Source organism: Astyanax mexicanus, chromosome 14, assembly GCF_023375975.1.
Source record: "Astyanax mexicanus isolate ESR-SI-001 chromosome 14, AstMex3_surface, whole genome shotgun sequence".
Taxonomy (NCBI): Eukaryota; Metazoa; Chordata; class Actinopteri; order Characiformes; family Acestrorhamphidae; genus Astyanax; species Astyanax mexicanus.
Genome location: NC_064421.1, coordinates 9132550 through 9159693, shown reverse-complemented (window position 1 = coordinate 9159693; position 27144 = coordinate 9132550). Strand labels below are relative to the sequence as shown.

Genomic DNA, 27144 nt, shown 5'->3' with positions numbered 1-27144 from the left:
CCACACCCCACGCACTCCATCCCACACCCCACGCACTCCATCCCACACCCCACGCACTCCACACCACACCCCACGCACTCCACACCACACCCCACGCACTCCACACCACACCCCACGCACTCCACACCACACCCCACGCACTCCACACCACACCCCACGCACTCCACACCACACTCCACACCCCTCTCCACACCCACGCCACACCCCACACTTCACACCACACACACTGCGCACCCCACACACCTCTCCACACCCCACGCACTGCACTCCCCACACACTGCACTCCCCACACACCAAACGCACCCGCCACCTCACACACACTCCACACCCCACGCACACACTCCACACCCCACGCACACACTCCACACCCCACGCACACACTCCACACCCCACGCACACACTCCACACCCCACGCACACACTCCACACCCCACGCACACACTCCACACCCTTCACTCAGCGCTCTTTTCCAAGCCAACTTAAAGTTCGTTCACGAACTTTGCCTTTTCTAGTTTATATTGTATACTGCGGTAATGTTTTAACACGATATGAAAAAAAATGGGATTCCACCAAACTCTCCTTACAGATACACAAATAAAATATCTTAAAAAAAAAAAAATAAAAATTATATATATATGATCACAAATTAAAGTCAATTAGCACTATGTAACTATTAGGGCTTCACAATATATTGTTTGCAGTATTTTGTATTGCAATAAAAGCCCTGCTGATGCTGTAAAAGGCTGCAAAATCCTATGAGTTTCAAACCAATCCACTGGGATTTTACTGTGCTGTAGAAATACTGTTCAATCACAGTTCCACTTTATTTATTCTTATGAACTTATGTATCCAAGCCATCCAGCAAAAGTTAAATCCCTCAACCCACCAACAACCTCAGTACTGATTATTTTGGCTCATTTTAATTCCTTTTATTCCTAATCATTTATAGAAGCACAACCTTTAACATGTAATCTGTTGAGCTGAGTCACAGTGACTCCTCAGGCCTTGGAGATTGTTTGCGGAGGGTGTTGATGTTTTGTCAGGGGACCAAGATGTTCTGCCAAAGGCTGTTTTCCATCAACTCATTTCTTCTCCTTCACCTTTCCAGAGACTGGAAGACGCTTACAGACTGCTTGACGTATGGAGACTGACTGTTCCCTATGAAGGACGTGGTGATGTGAGATAAGAACTCGCTGTGTTCATCTTTAAGCTGTTGGAGACTCCAGAGGGGAGCCTTTAACCATAATCTGAGCTGAATAATAATATGCTGATTAGATTTGCTGACTTTTCAAACTGACATATGCCATCCAGTGGTTTTCTATTTAGCCAGAATTATTATTTTCTAGTATGTTTTACAGCAAAATAACAGAAGTATGAAAATCTATGTTCTCAGTATTGTACTTTTACTTTCAGATCATTTTACAATAACCTACAGGGGTTGGACAATTAAACTGAAACACCTGGTTTTAGACCACAATAATTTATTGTCCCGACGGACAGTTCTGGTGGAAACAGGAGAGCTGAGGCGCACATTGAATTCTGCTGTGATTTTTTTGGGCAGCCGTGGTTTTATGTTTTTTGGATACAATCCGGGTTAGCACCCAAACATCCCTTTCAGACAGCTTCCTCTTACAGCGTCCACAGTTAATCCTGTTGGATGTGGTTGGTCCTTCTTGGTGGTATGCTGATGTTACCCTGGATACCGTGGCTCTTGATACATCACAAAGACTTGCTGTCTTGGTCACAGACGCTCCAGCAAGACGTGCAACAACAATTTGTCTTCTTTTGAACTTTGGTATGTCGCACATAATGTTGTGTGAATTGCAATATTTTGAGCAGAACTGTGCTCTTACCCTGCTAACTGAACCTTCACACTCTGCTCTAACTGGTGCAATAATGTGCAATTAATGATGATTGGCCACCAGGCTGCTCTAATTTAGCCATGAAACCTCCCACACTAAACTGACCGGTGTTTCATTTTCCTTGTACAACCCCTGTACTTGCAATACTTTTTGAATGCTTAAGTTCTTTCACCTAAATGTGGATCCTAAAGAAAACTTCAACTACTATTCAAGTCACTTTTTTCATAGAGCACTTGTACTTTCACTTAAGTCTGGGTCTCTAGAATGTTAAATATCACTGCAATCAATTGTATAACGCTGCATCAGTATTTTGTCCCACCCCTAAAATATCCTTTAATATGTTGGATCGGTGACTAAAATCGCAATTTATCCCAATGTTAGTTTTCCCAAAATTGAGCAGCTTTAAAATCACCATGTTTACAGGATTAAAGAGCAGCTCTCTGATGAACTGAAGGTCTGAAGAGACCTCTGAGTAGTAATTCTGAGGGGCTTCTGTAAGCACTTCAACCTCAAAGGAGCCAAAAGATTAACCTCCTCTCACCTCGTATTATCTAGGTCAGAGAAGATGGCACAGACACAGCATCCTGACAATGCTGTTATCTGTGCCGTATACACGACAGACTCCCGACAGAAAACTGACGATTTGCCAAAACCACACATGCAAATGAATGTGATGAGAAGGCAAAGCCCTCTGACACATAAATGAACCTGACACATTTAATAAAAATAGTACAGCAACAGTGGCACTGAGGGAAGACAGCAGCGGGGGTTCACTTAAGGACACGACAGACAAGGGGAATATGGGCTCCATTCCCACACAGAATTCCAAGGTCAATTTACACACTGACTCCTATGGAGCACTGAGATTTCTGGCAACATTTTTTTTTTAGTCATTTTAGAACATTGATATTACAGTTTCAGAATTTACTTAGATTTGTAGTAAAAACCCCTTCTAATAAAGGCATTCAGCTACATTAAATTGTACCCATTGCTGCTGATACAGATGTGCAAATGCACACATCCACAGCTTGTGTAGTTATTATACAGAATTCTGACAAAAGAATAGGATTCTCTGGATTCTCTATCGACACCATTTCCAATGTCAGGCATGGGCTATATAGGGGGGTATAAAGTCCACCCGCATTGAGTTATGGAGCATTTATAGATGAATGGATGGAAACATACAACAATAATAGGGGAGGCACAGTAAGAAAAATAAGACTGAGATTTGAAATACCTCAAATTATAATAATAAAAAAAAATGCTGAATAAAGTATATATTACATGAATATATAAATCCAAAAACCCTACACAAAGTGTGAAAGTAACCAGCCACAGATATGAGGTTTGAACTGTGTTTTCTGGAATGATGGTGCTCCACCCAGTATTTTTGGGACTTTAGAGTTTAGGGATGAGGTGGGTGGTGATCATAAAGGCTCATTAGCTTACTAATGCTCTTGTTGCTAGATGTAAACTAATCCACACAGCAATGCTCCAAAATAGGGGTGGATACAGCAGGGTTCATACACTTTTTCCCATGCCTTAAAGGCAAATTTTCATGACCATGCAATTTTTAATGTATGCAGAAATGGACAATAAAACCAAAATCTACTAAAACTATAATCAAAATAATAATATAATCAATATAATAATAATCAATATAATAATGAAATATAATGTAAATGTGTGTCAGACCCTGAGAGCTCCACTGTGTAGGGATTCATTACTGAATTAACACTGAGATGATATTTTTGTTAGCTAAAAATAGATTTTCTCAGTCGATAAACAAAAACACAAAAGATTTGTGTACCACTTTAAAATAAGCCTACCTTTATAAAGTGTTTATAAATGGTTTACAATTAGTTTATTAATGGTTAGTAATTAGGTTGTAAATGCCTTAAAACATGACCCGTTGTTTGCCAAATAGTGAACCCACAGCCATCTATACTGTTGCCCTTTCCACATATGTGTTAAAACTGTTTATTTATGATTTTTAAGGCATTTACAACCTAATTAGTAACTATTAATAAACTAATTGTAAACCATTTATAAACCATTTATAAAGGTAGTCTTATTTAAAGTGGTATCAAGATTTGTAGAACAAATCTGCATGACTTTTCCTAAACTTTCTGGTTATTTTTATGTTTCCAAAACTTATCCAGGCTGGGAAATTGCTATTTTCAAATTCAATGACTTTTCCAGGTTTTTCATGACCGTACAAACCCTGTACAGGTAATCCAAAAAAAAAAAAAAAAAAAAAAAAAAAAAAAAAAAAAGATTTTAGAAGAAACAATGAATAAACAGATGTCCTAAAAATTCAGCTCAACTCACTTCCTCCTGGTCAGGGTCATGGAGGATGTGGTACCTACTTGTAATTACTAGGTGCAAGACTGGAATACTCTCTAAACTAAGGTGGTATTCACCTCGACACTGAGAAACTCACACCTAAGGGGCAACTTAGCATAGCCACTTTAGGTACCATGTGAGTTTTGAGAGGTTTGGAGACAGAAACTGAGGCACCCAGCACATCAAACAGGAGACCAGTAAGGAGACACTAGAAGTGACTCACCTATCTGTCGCTCCAAGTCTGCAGCCTCATCAGGCGTGGCTCTGGGCAGCACCCCGGGGTCACTGAAGCTGGTCCTGAGTAACGTTCCCAACACAAAGGAGAACAGCACACCACCGATCACTGGGATGGCTGGTGTGAGGGTGTTTGCCAGGAATGGGCAGCTGTAAACAGTGGGAAAATACATATAAATGAATAAACATTCTTGTAAATGTTGAGTAATATGGAAAAAGCATTAAATCCTGTCTGCTGCTGCTACTCTTTTACAATGATTATTGTATATAAAAATTGTTTCAAGACACTACTAATGCACAGAAAAGCATGTAATCATTACAATATTCATCACAAAATTACAACATTACAATCACTGCCAGCTTACCTTGTACCTTACCTTTCCACACTTTTATTTAGCACTGATATTTTAATTAGAGTGAGGCAGAGCTAAACACAGAACCTCGCTTCACTTTTTAACACCATTATCTGATCTAATGAGGGTTACAACACAATCCTGTTATTTCTGCACACCTTGGTGCAGCTTAGTCTAATTACATTATTTTAGACGACACCAGTCTTTCCCAATCCCAACTCATTAACCTGAGTAGATCAACAGCTTTTAAAAAGTAGCAACTGCAGCACAGTGGTTATAAAGCATGAGAATCAGAGTGGTTAAGATGTTTCAAGCTGATAAGATAACTCATCGCACTCATCTGTCAGTAAACAAAACTGCTGTGGGCTTTAAAAAAACATGGTAGATCATCTACACAACCTAGTGCCGACAGCAGCTCTCCATCAATCCATTAGCAAGTATCACAAACTTATCATGATCATTATTTATAATGGGTCCCTCCAGCCTCTGTCAATATATTGATTGGATCCATTACAGTGATCTAGACAGAGTCAAAGTGAGAATGAGAGTGAGCAGCGTGTCAGGAGGGAAATATTTAATCAAGACAAAAATGCTTTTTTTTATTCACTTGAAAAGTGCAGTGCCTTAATACTACATATATTGTTTTGCTTTTGCAAAATTTTCAGTTTAATGCAAATAGGGAGAGAAAACATTATCATTTTCCATGATATACCTACCGGGGCAGAGTATATTAGAGCAATATCCTTACTCAATACATTTGCATTATTTAAAGCAAGACACTTTGAATCAATTGCTTCTGGTAAAAAAAAATCCCTGTTTTTATACTATAATACATCTCATTTTCAATATAATGCAGCCCTAGTAGGTAGATATATGAACCAATAAAATTGGGACATCTGCTGAGTCACTGCTCCTTCTAAAATCAAGGATATTTAAAGGTTTTTTTATGCTACTTTTGTTGGAATAACTGTCTGTTGTCTATGTATTACTAGATTTTGAACTGGATTGCATTCAGTGACAACAGCTTTAGTCAGGTGAGATGTTGAATAATCACCCCCTGACCTTATCCCCAACTCAATATCCCCAAAATAAGTAGACAAGGTGGGTGTACAGGTTTGCACAACTGTGTCAATGGGCATGTTTTAGAGTAGTGTAGTTGTGATGAGTTTTCTTGTAAGTGAGTCCGAATATTGGCCATTGTGCTCATGGGAAGGCCACTTAAATTATCAGAGTTCAAGTAAGGCCTGGAAGTGCGCGTCATATGAGGCATTATCACCGCAATGATGGTGACCAGCAGTGTCTGGCTAGAATACAGGCAAACGTTCAATGCACATATCTCACAGATCAGTGCAGTGTTCTTTAGCTTCCATTGGATGTGGCAAAAATCATGGGACACAATACTAGTTACCTTGTCCTATGCAAGCTAAAGAATGTATAGGATCATTAAGTGTGAGCCACATGAAAGTGTTTAGAAAAGACCTTCGGAAAGTCTTGGTGAGGGAAGAGGGAAAGAGAGAGAGAGAGAGAGAGAGAGAGAGAGAGAGAGAGAGAGATAAGTAGGCCATCTAAAGGAATAAATGAATGAATCAAATTAAATCATCTCCCCTGCAGTGCTAACCATTTTCTGGGCTACCTCTGTTTGACCTTGAATCAGCCCTGGCGCCAGCTGATGACTGCAGAGGGAAGACGGCGGCGACTGCAGCGGGACCTGCAGGTGACCCCACTGTTTTGGATACAGCATGTGTGTGTGTGCCTGTGTGTATAGCCTACATGTATCAGGTGACCGCTTGTGTACTAAACTATGTCAAGGGGAACACGGTTAGGGTTTCCTGCTATTCTGTGCTTCAGTGAGCTTTACAGAGAGCAGAAAACAGAGAAGGCCAGCAAATACCTCTACAGAGCCAGATTCATCCACTGAATGAACAGGTGTGTGGAAGGAGATCATATAACAATGGTTTCCCTCTGGACCATTTCTCTCCAACACACACACACACACCTAATTTGCACATAATCAAAATATAATAAATTGTACAGTTGGGTCAGTGTTCTTTAAGCTCTTATGGTATCCTCTATATTCGTATTACAGCATAATGTTGATACAATATAAATCGATGAACTGGTCAGCTTTACATAATCACTTTTATTTTTTATTGACAGTATTATTGATGTGTTCACTATTCCATAGACTTCAGAGCACTACTACCACAAGCACTTTTGCTTTGTTGTTTATCTGCAAAAAATATCCATCTAGCTTTTAAGTGCAGGAGGAGCAGAGTGAGGGCTTAATTCTAGTGAAGATGAACAGCAACATCATGCTGGGCCCATTACAGACGAGCACTCTGGGACTTCATTTCCCCTTTTCCCTCCAAACACAGATCAATATATCTGTAAAGCACAGAGCTCCTTTAGTGCAGTGATGTGCTCGGTACTGCTGTAAACTGCTGTATCTGCTCATTTCATTCATTTCATATAGTAAAGAATAAATGAATAAAGACACTTGAATAAACAAGTTCCCATCCATGACCGATTCTGGGCTCGGTTGGGGGACGACTCAGAGTTACTGGTTTGTTTTTCACACATGGACCAAGGGTGGATTGCACCATTCTTTTTATGTAGGTTCAAGGGCTAAAAGATAACCCTTATTTGTCTCATTCATGATTTACACAGCGAAAGAGCTGCAATAACATTGTGAATAACAGAAAACTGTATTGCCTGCCTGCAGAAAATTAGGAAGCTCTATACACTGAAGACTGTTCTCACATCACTAAGCTGGAGGCAGAGCGAGGTACAGTGAGGTAGAGTGAGGTACAGTGAGGCAGAGCGAGGTAGAAAGATGCAAAGCGTGGTTAGAGAGATGCAGTGTGACATACAGTGAGGCAGAGCGAGGTAGAGAGATGCAGAGTAAGGAAGAATGAGGCAGAGTGAGGTAGAGAGATGCAAAGCGAGGTTAGAGAGATGCAGAGAGATGCAAAGTAAGGAAGAATGAGGCAGAGTGAGGTACAGTGAGGCAGAACAAGGTAGAGGGATGCAGAGTAAGGAAAAGTGAGGCAGAGAAAGGTAGAGAGATGAAGAGCGAGGTAAAGTGAGGCAGAGCAAGAGAGAGTGAGGCAGAGCCAGACGGAGTGAGGCAGAGCCAGACGGAGTGAGGCAGAGCCAGACGGAGTGAGGCAGAGCCAGACGGAGTGAAGCAGAGCCAGACGGAGTGAGGCAGAGCAAGACGGAGTGAGGCAGAGCAAGATCCACAGCGAGGTAGAGGGATGCAGTGTGACGTACAGTACGGCAGAGTGAGGTAGAGAGATGCAAAGCGAGATTAGAGAGATGCAGAGCGAGGTACAGTGAGGCAGAGTGAGGTAGAGGGATGCAGAGTGAGGTAGAGAGATGCAGAGTGAGGTACAGTGAGGCAGAACAAGGTAGAGTGATGCAGAGTAAGAAAGAGTGAGGCAGAGCAAGGTAGAGAGATGCAAAGCGAGGTACAGTGAGGCAAAACAAGGTAGAGGGTGATGCAGAGTAAAAAAGAGTAAAGAGCTGCAAAGCAAGTACAGAGATGCAGAGCGAGGTTGAGGGATGCAGAGTAAGGAAAAGTGAGGCAGAGCAAGAAAGAGTGAGGCAGAGCAAGAAAGAGTGAGGCAGAGCAAGATCCACAGTGAACACATGCACCATTTTGTTTTCTAACAAAAAATAGCTTATAGTAGTGCAGCCAGCGTCAGTCAACCGTATTAACACAATCAGCATCCCTCGTTTCTTTTTTCAGCATACAATTAACATGTCAGCTAGAATCAGTTTTAAATATTGGCCAAATCTAGGAATCAGCCCGATGCAGATGATACTAAAAAAATATTGTCCATAATAATACCAACATCCTTGTGCATCCTTCTCTTCTCCTTCCACCTCACAGTCGCCATCCTGGCCCCTGCCGAGTCTCTCACACTATACACTGTTCCAATCCTAAACTGGGATTTCAGAGTGTTTTGGTTGTCATGGAGATAAGAACTACCTTCAGAAGACAATGTGGTACACTGGGGTTGGAGAGGGGTGGTGTTTCTATGGAAACCATTGCAGAAGTTACTCCAGTTTTCTCAGTTTTTTTATGTGCATTATGTGATGAGTGGACAAACCAGTTAAGATGAGCTAAAACTTCAGTAGCCCTTCTTTTATGTAAACTTTTTTTGAGACTTTTCCAGTAAACTTCCTATGACTTTCTTACGAGAAAAAAATAGGCCTGTCTCAATAATTACATTATTAACTTATCTTTAATATATGGACTTTTTTGCTGTTTTCTATATTACCTATTATGTTTCTTAGCAGGCCCATTAGCATAAATGAGCAGATTTTTTAACACTGTTTTATTTATAATATATTAGTATGTATATCTCAGTATAAATGGCTGTATATTCTTAACTCAAAGTCCATTGCTCTTGATGTATTGAAATTATCATTAAATAATTTTTACATTACCGGAATATGTTCCTTTACCTGACAAAAAATTCTTAAACGCAATACCTTCTAGGACAATACACTGTAACATGCAACCACCAGTAACCACCAAAATCACATGGGATACCACAACAATCACCTAGGAAGCCTAATTTAACCACCTTTGATAACAACACACTTAAGTAACGCCCCAACAACCACCTAGCAACCCAACATAACATACCACTTAACACCATAACAACCTCTTAGTATACCATAGCAGCCACCCAGCAAAAGCAGTTTCACCTTACGGACCATGCAGCAACAACCTAGGAACCTCGTCTGTTTCTATTGTTAAAAGGCAGATGTTTGATGTACTGTGTGCAATAACTGTTGCACATATAAATGCCAAACATACTAAAATTGAAATAATACATTTTTGTGTCCTTCCAGATTAGACACATGCCCCCACATAAAAAGACTGACCAAAAAAGCCCAATTATTTCTGCATTCTCAATTTTATTTACCAACCCGTACAGCTATAAGAAAAGCAAAACTGTCAGAAACCATGAGCACTGAAATACTATGAGACATGTTTTACATTTTCACATGGCTGAACCAGTTTAATTCAGCTTTTTTTATATCAGAACAACAAAGGCTGTGTGATAATTAAGGGAGTGCATCGCCATTTCAAACACTCCACAGTTCTGCACTTGTTTACTGATGCTGTGTCTTCTAAAGCAGACAGAGAGACAGAGAGAGAGAGAGAGAGACAGAGAGATCAGGAGAGTGTGTGGCACCATCTGGACTGAGTGGGTGTTTTTTCATGTTCACAATCAGTTTCCATTTGAAAAGATTAAAGTCTGAAGCCTAGACACAGACTAATCAACCTCTGTGCAGCTTGCCACAGCTTGACTTCATTCAGAGTTAACAAGCACAAGACTGTTTACAGGCTTTTAAAGAAGTGAAATCCAGGAGAATGAAAGCAGAGCGTAAGAAGAGAGGAAAAGAGCTTAAAGGATCACTCTCAGACTGAAAAAAGGCATGACAATTTAGTGCTGCTTTTCTAGATATTTGACATAAGCAATTTGGCAGATGCACAGAGTTACCCAAAGTTGCCATCCTTCTGTCTCAGCAGTGCTGAGAGTTAGAGCTGGGACAATATATCAATATTGTGATGTATTGTTTTAATTTGTTAAACATTTTCGATATGTGGAGTCAAATATGGATGTTTTTATTAAAACATAGGTGCTCTAACTCCAAGACTCGCCCCCTAATTAGACTTAAAGTTACAGCTTTATGACTCTGTGGTGAAACAGGCTAAACCTGCAATGAACAATTTTGTTTTTTGTTTTTTTAAGAAAAGCTCATCTTTGCGATTTTTCAATCCAATTAACAAAATAAAATCCAAGATACTTAATTATTTCTTGCAGTTATAATCTAATTTATTTACATAAAAAGTCCTATACACAAGGTGTGACTTCATATGGCCACACTCACAACTAACTTCTTTGGTCAGTGAAGACTTGGGGCTTAAGAGTGCCATTCTGGGGATCATAAATAATTTACGTTTGGGAAGAGCCACCGTAACGCGTAAAGCTTGCACCTATCCCATTGGCTCCTTGCATCTGTTTGCGTCTTCCCTACCATTGCTCATCATCACTGTTTTTTTCCCCCCCAATAAATGTAAAATGTATAATTTGTTTTTGCGTGGACTCAATGTTGAAGGCTATACGAGCAAGTTACCTTTAAATTGGCATTAACACAGTTTCATTAACACAGTTTCTATTTAACATAACTTTGTGCAACCAACGTAGATTACTTTTTTCATGCATATCCAACAGGCTTTAGAATATAAAGATACACTGCCAATTAATACCTCCATCTATAGAAGCAATTTTACTTACAACAAAAACTTAACCTAAATCCTCTAATTCTTGTATGACATCAGTCAAACTTACTGAGACTTTATTGAATAAAGTATAAAGAATTAGAATAACTGAATAAAGAGCATGTCTATTCACATTTATATGATATGGGATGTAAAAATATGCACCCCTACGTCTGCCTGGATACAAGAGTTTTAAAAATGAGACGATCCCTGGATAAACTGATCCAACCTGAACAATGCTCAAGATATTCCTTCACCACCACACAGCAGCAGAGCTCAAAAAAACCTTTGTTATCAAGGGTTCACTGCATTAATATAAACTTAAAAATAGTCTTGTCTATCACAGTGATGTACCTGGGAAATAAAATCATGCTGAATTTAAACAATCCCACCCAGCACTGCTGGGACTGCTTCCTCACAGTACTCTGACATGAAGTGACCCCGTGAACAAGGAACTGTGTCAAATCCTCCTGAACAAGCTGGCACAAGCAGCTACTCTCAATTACCCAGAGCACGCTAAGGGAGTGTATGAGGAGGGCGTAGTGGGCAACAGTGCTGCTGTCAATACAGCAGGGCCTCTGGGTTTTAAAGGGAAAACTCAGGCTCATTCTGATGTTAAACTGGATGACAACTAGGATTGAGCTCCAAGCTGTGAATAAAAATTCAAGAAGCAACAAGATGGAAAATAAAGGAAGAGGAAGATGTTGACTTAAACAGATGTAAAGTGGTTGGTTGCCAGTTTGTCTAAACTGATGACTGAACAAAGCATGGACCACAGGTCTAGCATCTTTGTTGACTCGTTACAGAATGTGTAGCTCAACCCATAACCATATGTTTCATAAGGATGTGTATTTGCAAGAATCTTACTATTCTACTTGCATCATGATACAAAAGTTATGGTTATTTATATTGCATTATTAACCCTCCTGTTATGTTCCGGGTCAATTGACCCATTTTAAAGTTTGAGGGTCTCAGAAAATTAGTTAAAAGGATTTTTTAAATATGAAACTTCTTCTGCTTGCCTTAATTACTGTAATCAACATATAATATAAAAATGGTTCATCTCACATGTTTGCAACCACCCCACTGCAAAAGCTAAAACTAAAAACACAATTGCAATGATATGTTTTAATGTTATATAAAACTACTGTTTTATATGTTGGTCTTTTAAAAGTAATAAAGTAGTGAAACATTAAAAAAAGTTTGAACATGTATTTTTTTAGAGGTAAGAAACACCATTGCACTAAATAGATGGAATAATTAGGATTTTTTTCAGACATCTTTTAGATAATTAAACATGCACTGGGTCAAATTAACCCCCGAACACCATTGCGGTTCCTAACATATAAACATAACAGGAGGGTTAAAGCGCACTTTTAGGAGTTTGCTTCTTACACATTTGTGTTAGAAAATTCGTTCAGCTCATATTGGATGGTTTATGGTTGCATCGTACTTAAAGTAAACGCAGTCTGAAGTACCTACTACTCTCAACACTGATCATAAAAATAGCTAGATATTGAAACCCAACAGTTCAGCAGGCTATTTAAAATTGTTTACAGCCATTTGGGAGCATAGGTGAGGACACCTCATATAGGTTAAATAGTTAGCTTACATATCCACCACCTTTCAAAGAAGAGGAGCTGCGTCTGTGGTTGAAAGTATTGAATTTAAAAAAATCAAAATTCTGTATTTTATTATTCTGCGGAGGGAAACTTTATGATGAAGCTCCTTTGTTATGACCCCTGCCTCACTCTACCTCCAGCTTCATTAGGTCACATGAGCACATTCTGCAGTCTATAGGAGGTCCCTCTATCGCTCCATGCAGGTAAAGCAATTTAAGTTTTGTGTTATTGCAGCTTTTTGACCTCCTTATTGTGACAACTAATACTTGATCACAGTAGCATCAATAAGGTGAAACGCTGAAGTGCTTGCACTGACCCTAGCTGATCTACTGTGTGTGTTATACTTGACAGCATGCTGCGTTAATTCTTGCAGCCACATACAACCAGTGAAAGCAGACAGCCATTAAGCTTAAGCGATTGCATAGTTACCAACAAGCATGTGTCTACCCTAAAGAATCTAGTCTTTGAAAACATTGTCAGTTCCCACTAAAACTGTTTAATTTATCTCTGTTTTACCATTAGTAGTAAGAGAGCTAGCAAAAAGACATTGATTCAATTCCTTAGCAAGCAATACCAAGCATTTGTTTTAGCTTTGGTTTGGTGGAGCTTCTAGGAAGGAGCAATAGATTGTGTAAGCGACCACTTGCTAAAAACAGCAGAGAACAGGAATTGTAGGAGGAACAGCAGAAAGAGAGGCAAATAGCTACCGGAATAGAACAGTCAACAACATTTCCTCAGTGATTGTCTGAATCTACAGACAGCTATAATGCAGTGGCCTTATACCAAACTGTTGTGTGGGTTTTTAGGGGTCTATATATTTGGGTTAAATGTTGCTGATCGGGTCATAAACAGCCAGAGAAACGTAGATGTTGGGTGAAGGATCTTCTTATTTTTCAACTTTGAGATTGATATGATTTGTCATATTGCCTAGCTCTAAACGACATCAATAATACATCTATGTCCAAGAATAGGAATGAACTGAATGTAAAGCAACATAAATCATTGGGCTAGAAATATTCCTAAAAGCATTTTAGTAAGCTTTTGGCTATTATAAGACCATGCAATTTTCATATAAGACCATGTAAAAAATTGTGTTTTGTTGTTACGCCTGTTGGTATGTTTATCTGTATCTGGAATGCCAAACGTTTCATTTTGTTCAGTTTCAGTTCTACCATAACTGTTCAAGTCGATTCATCCCTATCCTAGACTATAGTAAATAATACCAAGAAGATATAATCTGCCATTAGGTAGCTGTGCAAATGAAATTGAAAAAAGTGTGATTTGTTTCCCTTTTCTATTAAAAGTTCCATTCAACACAGGCGTGTATCAGAAACATAAGTGAGCAGCAGCATATCACAATCATACTTCTCTAGATAAACAAATAAATAAAATAGATGAAAATAAAATTAACAAAAAAGCAGTGCTTTTACAATGCTAAAAAGTTATAACTATGCTAATGCTGTGACTAGACATAGGATATCCAAGACTGTACTAAATAATACCAAGTATATATAATCAGGCTTTAGGTAGGTGTGTCATGGAAATTGAAAAAAGTGGGTATTTCTCTTTCTATTAAACCTCCATTCCTATTAAGCTTGCCTTATGCGATACTGCATATCCGGTGATGTGACTATTGTGCATAAGCACATTGCATTAATGACAATAAAACAATATATTGTGAATCCTTACTCTGGTCTGGGATAACCCTGATTTATTAAGTCTAAATTATCTTTCCAAATCAGTTCTCCTCTACAATGCATTGTAATGCACCATAACCAACATGAAGAACATGCAAATAATGCTTTTGATGAAACCGGCAGCAATTCTAATCTATTTTTTTCGTCTTGTCTTCATTCAGAAGATGAATGCCCTGCATGGACTGTGGCATGCGGCTACTGGTGTTTGATATTCATCATTTCAGAAGAATGCGTAGTCAGTAAATTACTCATTAATAGGCAGTCGAAAGTGGAGACAGTGAAAATAATGAGATTTGGCCGATTTCCATGCTATCCTCCCACTTATCTGACAATGATGTTTAACCACTAATAAACCATTTAGTTTGATGGCAGCTTGTCTGATGCAACAGAGCAACACCCACAACATAAGCATGAGGCGAAATCAATGCAACCCACAGAAACTGAATAAAGCAAAAACAAATGCATTAAAATTCAATAAACAGTCTTGGTTAAAGCGTGCAACAAAAATCAGCCGTTTTCCTGCTATAAATGAATAAATAAATAAAAAAAGAATGCAGAAAAATTGCTGTCTGTTCCTCTGCTTCCACTGAAGGATGTTGAGCTCTGTATGTTTCAAATAAAGCAGCGCTCCAGGCTGCTGTAATATGATCTATTTTTTCATTACGACTGAACTACAGCAGAGAGGAAGGACCTTGGAAGAGGCTGGTTCTCCTACATCCACAACAAGATACGCTATTAATTATTAAACAGATGTGAGTTAATCACTGTAAGATGAGCTTTATACCATTAGACAGATACAAAAAAATCTAGGAAGAGACTAACAGTCAGAAGAGTCTGCACACCTCTTCTTATTTAATGTGTAATATTCAAGACATTTAAGCGATACAGGAACACATGTGGAAATGCATCTTAAAGGAGTTCCTAAAGGTGGTGAACAATAGTTGCTGCTTTTCCTTAATGCTATGAAGCTCCAGCTCATCCCAAATCACCATCTCAGTTGATCAGGTTTAGGTCAGGGCCTTGTGGAGGACAAACACTTTTTCTTTACTACTTAATTCCATGTGTGTACTTTAATTGTTTTCCTGTCTTTTATATTAAATTAAGTTTTGTGTGTGCCAGCTAGGCCTGTGAGAACAACTGCTGTTTTTAAATAAAGTCAATATACCAGATCACATCAATGGGCTCTTCCCTAATTGTCTCCTTGCCAGCAAAAATTATGAGGTGAGGTGAAAATCATATACTGTACTATAATGTAATGTAAATATAAATATCATGATGGGCCTAGTGTCAGCAATGACAAGGGAAAGTAGGCTGAAATACAGGCCAATCCCAACATTTGCTTTTTTGAATTTCAGATTCTTAGCCAATTACTTTTAAGGGTGTGCAACAAAATAATTTTAGCATATTACACTTCTCTAGATACCAGAAATATGCATGTGAAAAAAGTCTTGTGACCACACTTTCGCATGATGGTGATGGCGATCAATAAAAGGGACATCAAAAGTGGTGCTGAAAGAAGAGACTAGTGACCAGTCACTAGTGACTAGAGACTAGTTAGACTAGTGTTGGCAGAGGTAATATATAAAATAAACAAATAAATATAAAATGAAAAGAGATAAAAAGAGTGCCTTTACAACAAAAAATTTATGACTTTCCTAATGCTGTAGGTAAACATAAGATTGACATTTTTATATATGCCAACCACAGTGACCATTTTAACATCAGACAACTTTTTAAACATCAAATAAATTGAATATTTTAAGCAACAGAAGTCTGTCAACTCAAAAATGCTACTTTTCTTCTATAGTAAACAGCATAAAGATCTACAGCATTAATACAGCCTCATAAATCCAGTGCATGTCTTGGAGAAAACAGCAAATTGTTAATTATTTTTTACATTATTTTAGAAACCTTTTATAAACGTACAATGATAGAGATGTAGTTCTTCTGCAATATTTATTAGAATGTACTTATTTTGCCAGTATAGTTTACTAAATAATTCCATGTTTTTCTTCATAGTTTGGATGACTTTAGTTTTATTCTACAATGCAAAACATTTTAAAATAATGAAAGAACACTGAATTTAAAAGGTGTGTTTAAAAATGTTTTAGTACCGAATGCAGAACGTCCATGAGAGTGAAAAGTCAGCAATGTTAAACAAATCTAAAGTTTGCAGGCAAAGGTGCAGGCATTTCAATGTTAGCATTTTCGAGTCATCTGTAGAGCAAACAGAGATCAGTCTCTCCTTTATTCCCACACAAAGGGCTTCAGTCCAGAGCAATGCTATAACATGTTAAACCTGTCCCAGTGAAGCCTAAAAAGGTAAAGAAGACACAGTGAGGAAGTAAGTGCCTTGCATCAACATGCATTTTCAGTGATCCAATCAACTTTTGGATTTTACTAAACTGAAGGGGGGGAACTCACAATTAACATTAGTTGCCGACTGGGTCTCTATGTTGCTGAACTACCTATACTATAAATGATGGCAGCACAAACTGAACAGAATATGTTGGAGTTGGAGCCAACAGCTGCTAAACATCAGCTACTTTTACTAAAAACGTTTTGACACACGAAGAACAGAAGGCGACGTCAGAGATGGTTCATATGGCCAGTGAAGCAGTTCAGTTAAAACTTTTTTTTTTTTTTTTTTTTATGGATTAAAAAAAAATACAGAAACACAATTCTACCAAGAAGAATAAAAACGGATTATTTTGGTAGTCAAGTAATCTAATGGTTATTGTTTATTATGATTAGCTGATTAATCAGCACTTAGTTCTGCAATCACCTCCACTGAATTAAAATGATGGATACAGTTGAACATGGGATTTAAACGCCCTTTAAATTGACAAAAAGTTGTTTAAATTTGGAAAGTACAGTATTTGGTGAATAAATGTGTAATATTTTGTGTTTGTGTTGAGTGTAAACTGCGAGCCCATTATCTGTACTTTGTGTAGTGCGATGATGTTACAAATTAACAATAAGATTTTTTAGATCAACTCACAAATCATCATTTGTGTGAAAGAGAGATATTTACACTACTGATTAAAGATTCAGCAGTAGATGACAAAAAAGGTTTGCATTTATTCACAGTAAAAAGCTTTAGAGAATATGTGGTACTACTCGCATACCATTATCTTGCAGTTTAAATCACTTAATCTCCTTTTTTTTTTATTAAACTACTACCCATGAATGTACAGCTGGTGAATTTTACCTGGTGCAAAATGTGCAATATAAGGCCGCAACTAATGATTTTGGTAGTTAACTAATCTGGCGATAATTTTTTTGATTAGTCAACGATTATTTCTGCCTTATATCCTCCACCTCCAAAAACACTAGAAACAGCTGATCATTAATCATGATGATTAAAAATGTTTAGATGTTGTTTAAATGTAAAAAGTTTTGATATTTAGTGAGTAACTATGTAATCTGTTGTTTTTGGGCACTTTTGGAGACACAGACCATGTTAAGCGTAAACTGTGCGAGTGATCCATTTACCCATCATCCATTGCGCTTCTGTCCCCATCACTTTGTGTAATGAGGTACTGTTACAAATGAACAAATAGTCGACAATGAAATTTGTAGTCAACAAATTAAGTTAATCGACATTGTCAAATATATTGACTAAATCACTGGAGCCCTAGTGCACTAGAGCTGCAACTAAAATATTTTAGCAGTTGACTAATGTGACGATTATTTTTTCAATTAGTGGATTAATCAATTATTATTTCTGCCAAGCCCTCCATCTCTAAAAACTATAGAACCAGCTGAACATAATATTTAACATCTTCTTAAATATCCAGATGCTTAAAAGTGAACAGTACTGACATTTACTGAGTAAAATATGTAATCTGTTGCGTTTGGGCACTTTTGGAGACACAAACCATGTTGAGTGTAAACTGTGTGAAAAAGCCCATTACCCATCTCTCATTGCATTTTTGTCCCCAGCACTTTGTGTAATGCGGTACCATTAGAATGAACGATTATTCAACAATCAAAGGTAGAAAATTTTAAGGACAGCCGGATCTAATTCTGCAGAAATGGATATTATAATAGACAGCCCTGCTCTAGTGTGTGATGGTATAGGAACTCTTTAGAGCTCTGAACAGAAAATACCCCTCTACCCCTGACCTGACCAGATCAGACCAGACACACTATACGTCCAAATATTTATGGGCAGCAACAAATCTTTTGTCGACACTGATGTGCAAATGCACACACACAGCTTGTCTAGTTCCTATAGTACAGAAATAAGCAGTATAAAATAAGCAAATCACTGCACCATGCTCCACCCAGTTCTTTTGGAATAAGCTGGAGAGTTGAAGACCTTGGAAGACCTGGAACAAAGTGATCATCCCACATCCTGACCGCAACAATGCTTTGCTGCTAAATGCAATTAAACCCTAACAGTAGCGACAGTGCCTCCAACAAAAGCAGAATATACACTACCACTCAAAAGTTTTAGAACACCCCCAGTTGTTCTATAATTGTGTTCCATTTAGGCTCTTCTGGTCCACTGAATTACCTAAATGCTACAAAATCCAGTAAACTTAAAATTGTACAAAACTGATAGGGCTTTTAAAAGGTAAAAATGAATTACAAACGGAAAGAATTGTATATTGTTAAAACAAAAATGTGTGCATGTGTGTGTGTATACTGTAAAAAGGGGTTGGTTACACACTTTTAGCTAGTCTGTAGCAGTGTAAATGACCAAAAAAAAAAAAAGACAATTTATAAAGCCTGTCCGTAGTAAAGTAGTGCGGATCATGTTACTGCACTTTCTAATGCAGCATTTACCCCACATATTTCCACTTCATCATAAAAAACATTATTAAGTATTAAAAGTAGAAATCTCTTCACTAGAGAAATTACAGATGAACCCAGAGCGCAGTAAGTACTGGAGAAAACTGGTACAGGAAGACGCCTTGCTGACCCACATGGCAACTCCAGCCTGTAGCTCAGCTCAACATTGCACTAATTCTCAGTTCCAACTACGAAAAGAACAATTTATCTGACAGGTGAAGTGCAGTAATAAAGTCATTGCTATGATGAGAAAATTAAAAAGCAGCGTGTCTGAGTCATGCCCTTGATTTCAGAAGAGAAAAGTGTGTGAATGTAAAATGTGAATATGCATGTGTCCCAATACTTTTGTATATATAGTGTATTTTTTAAATCTTCCACTATATGAAGAAAAATCAGATATCCATCCTTTTATCCTGCCAGGGAAAATTGCTCTGTATAACAGTGGAACTGACCCTCAACTGCTCATTGATTGGCCACCAGTTGTCTTACACTGATTCAGGCAACTTCAGGCAGGTTCAATTACAGGATCGCTGTAACAAATCCATCCCAATATAGCACACACTCACAACGATGCTAGCTGTGTTTCTTCCTGTGGAGGAGGTGAAGTGTTTGAGTGGTTTAAGCACTATAGCTACTTTTATAGATACTCATCTTGAGTGAAGCTCTTTAGTTAAAAAGAGCTCATTTTAAAGCTTAATAGTTTTTTTTTTTTTTTTTTTTAACAAAATACATATAAAGAATTCACTTTTGAGCATCCCATCTCTAACAAGAGACCCTCCAGACTTCACTCATATAAAATGGTCTAGCATGATTAAAATGCACTAGATGTCGGCTTGTAGCAATAACTAATTTTTTGGGATTTATCGTACTTGAAATAACTATAAATTATATTTGTTATTTTAAGAACACTCTGTGCTACGGATATATTGATAATATACAGTCGCATGATACTGAATATACACATTAACTTTAAACCTCAAAGGACATTTAATTAATAATATTTAGTCACTGAGACTGAAATATAAAAATCAGTGGCGTCAATCGATAAATTAAAAAAATCTGAATAACATTACCAACATAATTCTGTGATAAATTGCACATTTTCTTCATCTTAAGACTAAGCTTTTAATTAACGGGTATTTAAATGTAGCATTAAAAAGCCAAATTTAAATTATATTTACATTAGTGGTGTCAATCACTTAAAAATTAACTGTATTAAAATCACAACAATATCATAATTAGGTGGTAGTGTGTTATGCCTGGCAGACTAGAAACTTGTTTCTTTATTATAATATAATATTTAATATATAACAATAAATAACATTAACCTATTGATACTACTCCTAATGCAAAGAGTGGGATGAGAAGAGAAAAGCCTGTAGTGCAGTGTTCTCTGGAATGATGGTGCTCCACCCAAAACTGTACTTCTGGGATTTCTGACTTGGGGTGGTGTGGTGATCATCCAACACGCTGACCTTACTAATGCTCTTGTCGCTAAATGCAGTCAAATGCTCACAGCAATGCTCCAAATTCGAATAAAAAAGCCTTTTCTGGACAGTGAATGCATTTTATATTGGAAAGAACAAAAAATTATTAGGTTTCCCAAAACTTTTGTCCTTATTGCATCTCTACGGAGGACAAAAATCACAATATAATATATTTCCACATAGTTCTAGTAAAGACAGAGTGCCAGAATAAGTGAAACAATAACTCACTCGAATGTGAAGAAGAGTCCACTGGTGACGACGATGAGAACGAGTGTTAGGTAGAAGACTCCAGTCTGCCTTGCCATCATAATCCTGCCATCGCAATAGAATTTATTCCTTCCAGGGAAAACCTGCCACTTCTTCTTCATAGTCCTCCTCTTATGCGGAGACTCCATTGGTGTGGAGCTGCGAGTGCTGATCTGACTGTATTCACACTCTCGCATATGCTCAGCTATCCCGAAATGCATCCGTTGAGTGAAATTCCAAACAGCAGATCTGGAGATCGGAGTGTAAAGACAGTTATAATATGCAAGAATTAACTGACTCATATATACTGTATTGGTAAATTCACTTACCTAAATGCATGCAATTTGAGAGAGAAAAGTCATTATTACATTACAAATTTAGAGAACAATTAAAAACTTTATATTTATTACTCATTTAAATGAACTAAAATAACTCAAAACAAGTGTTTAAATATTTCACTGTATTGAACACAAATATATTTCCATCAGAACACTTTTCTATAATATCTTAAGACAAATGCAACACATTAAACCATTTCCAGTGTAGATTCACCATTGAAAAAATTTATCCTTGAAGCAAACCAAACTTTTTATATTAGTAATAGTATTACATAGGGATGCTGACACATTTATTGCATGCTGGAAAAGTACCAAGTAACACTGGCTGAGCTACTACAATGGGCCCACCCTGGCTGTGCTACTATAAATTTCATGAATGTGAGCAGATTTTTTATTATTTTTTTATTATTTACAATATATCTATTGATTTATTCAACATGTTAATTTAAAAAGAAGTTTAAAGTTGTATGTCTATGTTAGAACCAATTAGCAAAAATAAATGCAAAATTAAACAGTAAAAACTAATGCAAAGTATACAAAATATTTCGTTTGTTTCCTAGGGCCTTTTCACACCTGACAGTCCAGAGAAGAGTTTACACCCACAAGGTTAATTTCTTTGTTACACTATATATAGTGGTTTCACACTGTGGTTTTGTCAGCGGACTTAAAGAACTTCACTACATCCTTCATTAGCTATATCTATATTAATATTAATATCATTGTAAAGCTGCTTTGTGACATTTGTTGTAAAAAGCACCATATACATCAAATGTAGGCAGATTGAGTGTAAAAGATTATCCTAATATTGCTTTTATTTCTGTTTATAAATAAGGGCTAATCTACTGTTACAGTAAATAAATTAATTGCCTGTGTAAGCGTTGGTGTTCATACTGCTGCGAGACGCACCTGTACACCAAGGGGAGTCGGATTTCAGACTGCCAAAACGTCCTAGACTGCCCAAACCATCTAGAAAAGTGTTTTCACACTGCAAACTAACTGGACCATGGTTCGGTAGACCCAGACCCAGACCACCTCTTTTGGTCAGAACAAACTCTATGATCCTTTAATCCAGACTGTGGCTCAAGGCCCCTTTCACACCTGCTAATTTGGTTTGATCCAAACTGAAGCCAGAAAGTCCCCAACAAACAAGGCATGGGGGTTCTAGTCTCTCTGCTAGTAAAAAAAAATGTATAAAAGGTATCAACATGGGAAGATGTATATATGTACATGTACAATATCAGATATATGAATGCATCCCTAGAATTTTAGGTACTGTTTAAGCTTTGAAATGTGCAAAAGAATTGTGTTTGTGCTTTTAAACATATTGCTAGCTAGTGAAATCTATCTATCTAAATATATATATATATATATATATTTTTTTTTATTTCATTACAATTTTTTTATTTTTACCTCATTGGTTCACATTGCTTGTTCGTCCATTCTAAAAAGCTGCTGTCAAATATCTAGGTTCAAATAGATAAATCATGCAAGATTACTTGGATTAATATAATTTTAAAAGCATTTATCTCATAAGTTATGTTCAATATGTTAAAAAAAATGTTCAATAAAGAAGCTAACCTAAATTAGCTAGGCAGCTAAAACTAATTTAACCAGCAATATACAAAAAATATTGAGCTTAAAGATCTCGAAAATGCCCTTGAATTTGTAAAAAGTAAACTATCACAAATGTTGGATGGATATGATTATGTATGAGCGAGCTAGTTAGTCAACTAGGTCAACTTTATCAGCTAGCAAAAAGCTATTTTAGCTAACCTAAATAACAAAAAACAGTAACATTAACGAGCTAACGCTAGCTAAACTAGCTAGTTAGCTATTTAGCTAATTCTACAGTTTGATAGTTAAGATAGTTAGCTATGCTACCTAAGCTCAAATAACAGATTCATTTCATTAGTTAGCTAAATTAGCTAGTTAGCAAACTAGCTAATAATGTTAGTAGTTAGCTAGCGGTACTTGGCAAGCAGTGCTAGCCATTAGGCAGAGACAAACTTCTTGAGGTTAAATATTTAAAAGTAGTTTCAAAAGTTTCTTTAAATGGCTAAAATTAAACTATTACATACATTAAATGGGTAGTACAAAATACTAGCGCTACCTATGTCAACTTAATTATTTAGCAAAAAGCTAGCTAACCAAGCTAAAGCGTTAACGAGCTAAGCAGCTAGCTAGGTTAGCTGACGCAAACCTATAGCTAAGCTAACTAGCTAGTTGCTATTACAGTTTAATACAGTTTATTACAGCTAGTACAATTTATTAAAAACAATTAAACAAACAACCACATATGATAGAAAGCTAACGCTGGCCATGTTAACTAAAAGCTAGCTAGATAGCTTAGCTAAAGTGTTAATGAGATAAGTAGCTCGGTTAGCTAACGCTAAGCAAACAGTTTGATGGTTGCCTAATGGACACTGCCTTAAATGTAAGCTAATTAACCTAGGTTGAGCTAGCTAACTAGCTAGCTAGTTACTTAAGTAGGTTTACAGTATTAACTAATTAGGTAGCTAAATCACAAAATCAATAGCTTTAGCATTAACGAGCTAAGCTAAACTAGCTTGGTTAACTAGTTAGTAAAGTTAGCTAGTTGACGTTACAGTTTGATGGTTGCCTAACGGTCTCTTTCTTAAAGTTGTACCAGTGTTTGCTACAGGTTAATTATTTAGTTAGCCAAGGTAGCTAATAACGTTTTTTTTATCATTTTACCCATTTCAATAAATTTTATCTTAATGTATAAAACTGTTTGAATCAATATTTATCTGTATTCGTTTTCTATGGGTAAACTTGGCTTGGTATTGAAAGTTCCCGTTCCACCTTAAAAAGCTGCATTACTTAACACTAGTTTGTAGGTGTACCCTCTCAAGCACCAGACAGGAACAGCGGTGTTGTTTAAGGTGGAACGGAAAATTTGACTAGGACGCTGTCGAATTAGAAACCAACTTGTCTTCTGGTGATTCTGGTCACATAAATTTAGTTTATGAATGAGGAGAATCGTCATTTAGTAACTTAGTAGTTTGTAGAGATGATAAACATCAGGAAAAGTGTATAAAACTGTGCAGGAAGAAGGAGAAGGATTGGGAAAACACTGATGAAACTAAACTAACGCCCTAGACTGCAGTAAGAAAGTGCCATATCTAAGCTAATAACTTAACGTTAATAATACAGATAGTTAACATAGCCAACGTTAGCTGGTTAGGTTAACTGTTAGTTATCTAAACGTAAGCTAACTGACTAATAGGCATAACTAAATGAAGTCAATCTCCACTCTTATAGCCATATTTAATAGTTATCCCTCTATATTAAATGTTTGTAATAATATTAGTTAGTTATTTAACTTACCAAAAAACAGCAGCAGCCTCCCAGTCCTCTCTCTCTGTAGTTAGGTTAATACGCAGCCTTTGGTTGGTTGTTATCCGGGTTTGTTGCAAACAGCTGCCAAAACTAAACGAAACATGTTGTTCCTTTTGGTTTGTTTTTCTTCTTTTTAATGATTTTGTAAATGTTCTGAAGGCGCTCTCTCGTTTCTAAGCTAAATCAGTGATGTTTCAGAGCCCGTCCTGCTCTAAACCAGCGCTCTCAGACAGACAGGAGATCCGCTGCTGCTGAAATGTGGGAGATTTAGCTGAAATAAAAACACCAGCCCGGAGATTTTCAGTAGACTGGACGCAGTTTCACCCCGCCGGTGCTGTGAGTGTGTGTGAGTGTGTGTAAGTGTGTGTAGGGGTGTGTGTGGTGTGTGTTTCTCCCCCGCACCTTCTTCACACACCAACTAACACACACACACACACACACATACACAGCCTGAAACGAGTTAGCTAGATGTTCCGGGACTGAGTATTACTTACCCTGTGTGCTTTGCGCGGGGAGGATCATGGGAAATGTAGTCCAATAGGGGTCAGTGTGTTATTAGTTTATCAGTTTATCACAATATACAGCTCTGAACAAAAATTAAGAGACCACTTTAGTTTCTGAATCAGTTTCTCTCTTTTGCTATTTATAGGTTTATGTTTGGTTAAAATAAACATTGTTGTTTTATTCTGTAAACTAAGCACAACATTTCTCCCAAATTCCAAATAAAAATATTGTCATTTACAGCGTTTATTTGCAGAAAATGACAAATAGCTGAATTAACAAAAACGATGAAGAGCTTTCAGACCTCGAATAATGCAAAGAAAATAAGTACATATTTATTAAGTTAGAAATCAATATGTGGTGGAATAACCCTGGTTTTTAATCACAGTTTTTATCAACTTGGCATGCTCTCCTCCACCAGTCTTTCACACTGCTTTTAGATAATTTTTATGCCACTACTGGTGCAAACATTTAAGAAATTCAGCTTGGTGTGATGGTTTGTGATTATCCATCTTCCTCTTATATTATATTGCAGAAATTTTCAATTAGGTAAAATCAAAGAAACTTATAATTTTTAGTTGGTCTTTTATTTTTTTCCAGAGCTGTATTTATACATTCAGTCGATATGATATACCGTACCAGTCAGAAGTTTGGACACACCTTAAAAAATAGTTTAAGTCTAAAATTTTAAGACCTTAAAAAAGTATCCTTAGTTGCAGTGGAAAAGGCCATTAAATGTTTTGAGGAAACTGGCTCTCATCGGAGTTACCAGGCTCAGAAACAACAGGTTGACAGCATCCCAGCTTAGATCTTCCTAAATGCTGCACAGAGTATTTTAGTTTGTTTTTAAGTTACTACATCATTCCTTATGTGTTCCTTTATAGTCTGGATGACTTCAATATTAATTTACAATGTAGAACAAAAAAATGTGTCCAAACTTTTGACTGGTACTGTTCATCCGATATTGATATGAACAGTTCCCCTTTCTGCAATAAATTATGATGATGTGCCCTCTAGATCAAGAAAATTTGATAATTAGTCTTAATACTTGCCCATCAGAGGGTGCCATTCTGCACTTCCTGTAGTAGAAAAGGGGGCTGTTATCAAATTCCTTATATGTCACCTCTACTGGTCTGTGTCACAAACTGTGCCCTTTCCAGTAGAGTAAAGAGGGACAGTATGCTGTGCTGTACAGGGTTCTCCTACAGGTGAGAGAACCTGATGGCTGAGCTGTTTTATTTTTATTTTTTTGCGCGCATGCTTTTTCAAACATCATCCACCTACTATAGTAACTAAAATCTGAGGTGTGAGACTATTCTGTTCTTCATCGTCCATCTATATTTGCTGTATATCAGCCCACACCCCCTCCTCCTCCTCCTCTGAATGAGCCTGTCCTGTTTCCTCAGTTTGGCAGCAGCATGAGTCACTTGTTCTTGTGCTTCAGCACCAGACACGAATTCACACTTTCACGGTGCTCACCAGTTCTAACATGAAGAGAACAAAACTGCCTTTGTTTTAGGCACAAAAATGTTGTTAACAAGTTCTGAAAGCCAGCACTACTTACTTATACAACCATAATAATAAAAAATACATAATTAAATTATGTTTCGATCCCTGTTACACCATAAAAACTGTGCGTGACCTAGTAATGCAGTCCTGAGCATCCATCCATAAACCTGTCAACCGTCTGTCATGCTTTCTTGGACCACTTTTCATAAGTACTGACCACTGCACTCTGGCAACACCACAAAACCACAATACCTGCCTTTTAAGAGACCCAGTCAATTGCACAACTATTGGGATCAATGGTTTCAGCCATCCATTGTTTTTCCTGTCAATGAAATCAATACATGTGTAGGACAGGTCAGAATGCCTCCAGGACCAGAGTTCAGAAACACTGAACAATTATTCCAACCACTTTGTGTATTGTACTGGTTCCACTGGCAGCGAAACAACACCAGAGCATAATCCCACCACCACCATGCTTAATAGATG

General features: G+C 37.4%; 1 protein-coding gene across 2 annotated transcripts in view; it reads right to left on the bottom strand.

Annotated features, from left to right (window-relative positions):
- The window catches only part of LOC103028758 (zinc finger DHHC-type palmitoyltransferase 14), a 67923-nt gene extending 42806 nt beyond the window's left edge, over positions 1-25117 (bottom strand). Inside the window, exons 1-3 of one of the 2 annotated variants that reach the window (XM_007248453.4) lie at positions 24637-25117; positions 20933-21199; positions 4431-4591 (exon numbers count right to left, since the gene is read on the bottom strand). In XM_007248453.4, the coding sequence (XP_007248515.3) occupies positions 4431-4591; positions 20933-21171 (400 nt within the window). In that variant the 5' untranslated portion in view covers positions 21172-21199; positions 24637-25117. The remainder of the gene's footprint in view (positions 1-4430; positions 4592-20932; positions 21200-24636) is intronic. The other variant, XM_007248454.4, reaches the window with a different exon arrangement.
- Between the last annotated feature and the right edge of the window lie 2027 nt (positions 25118-27144).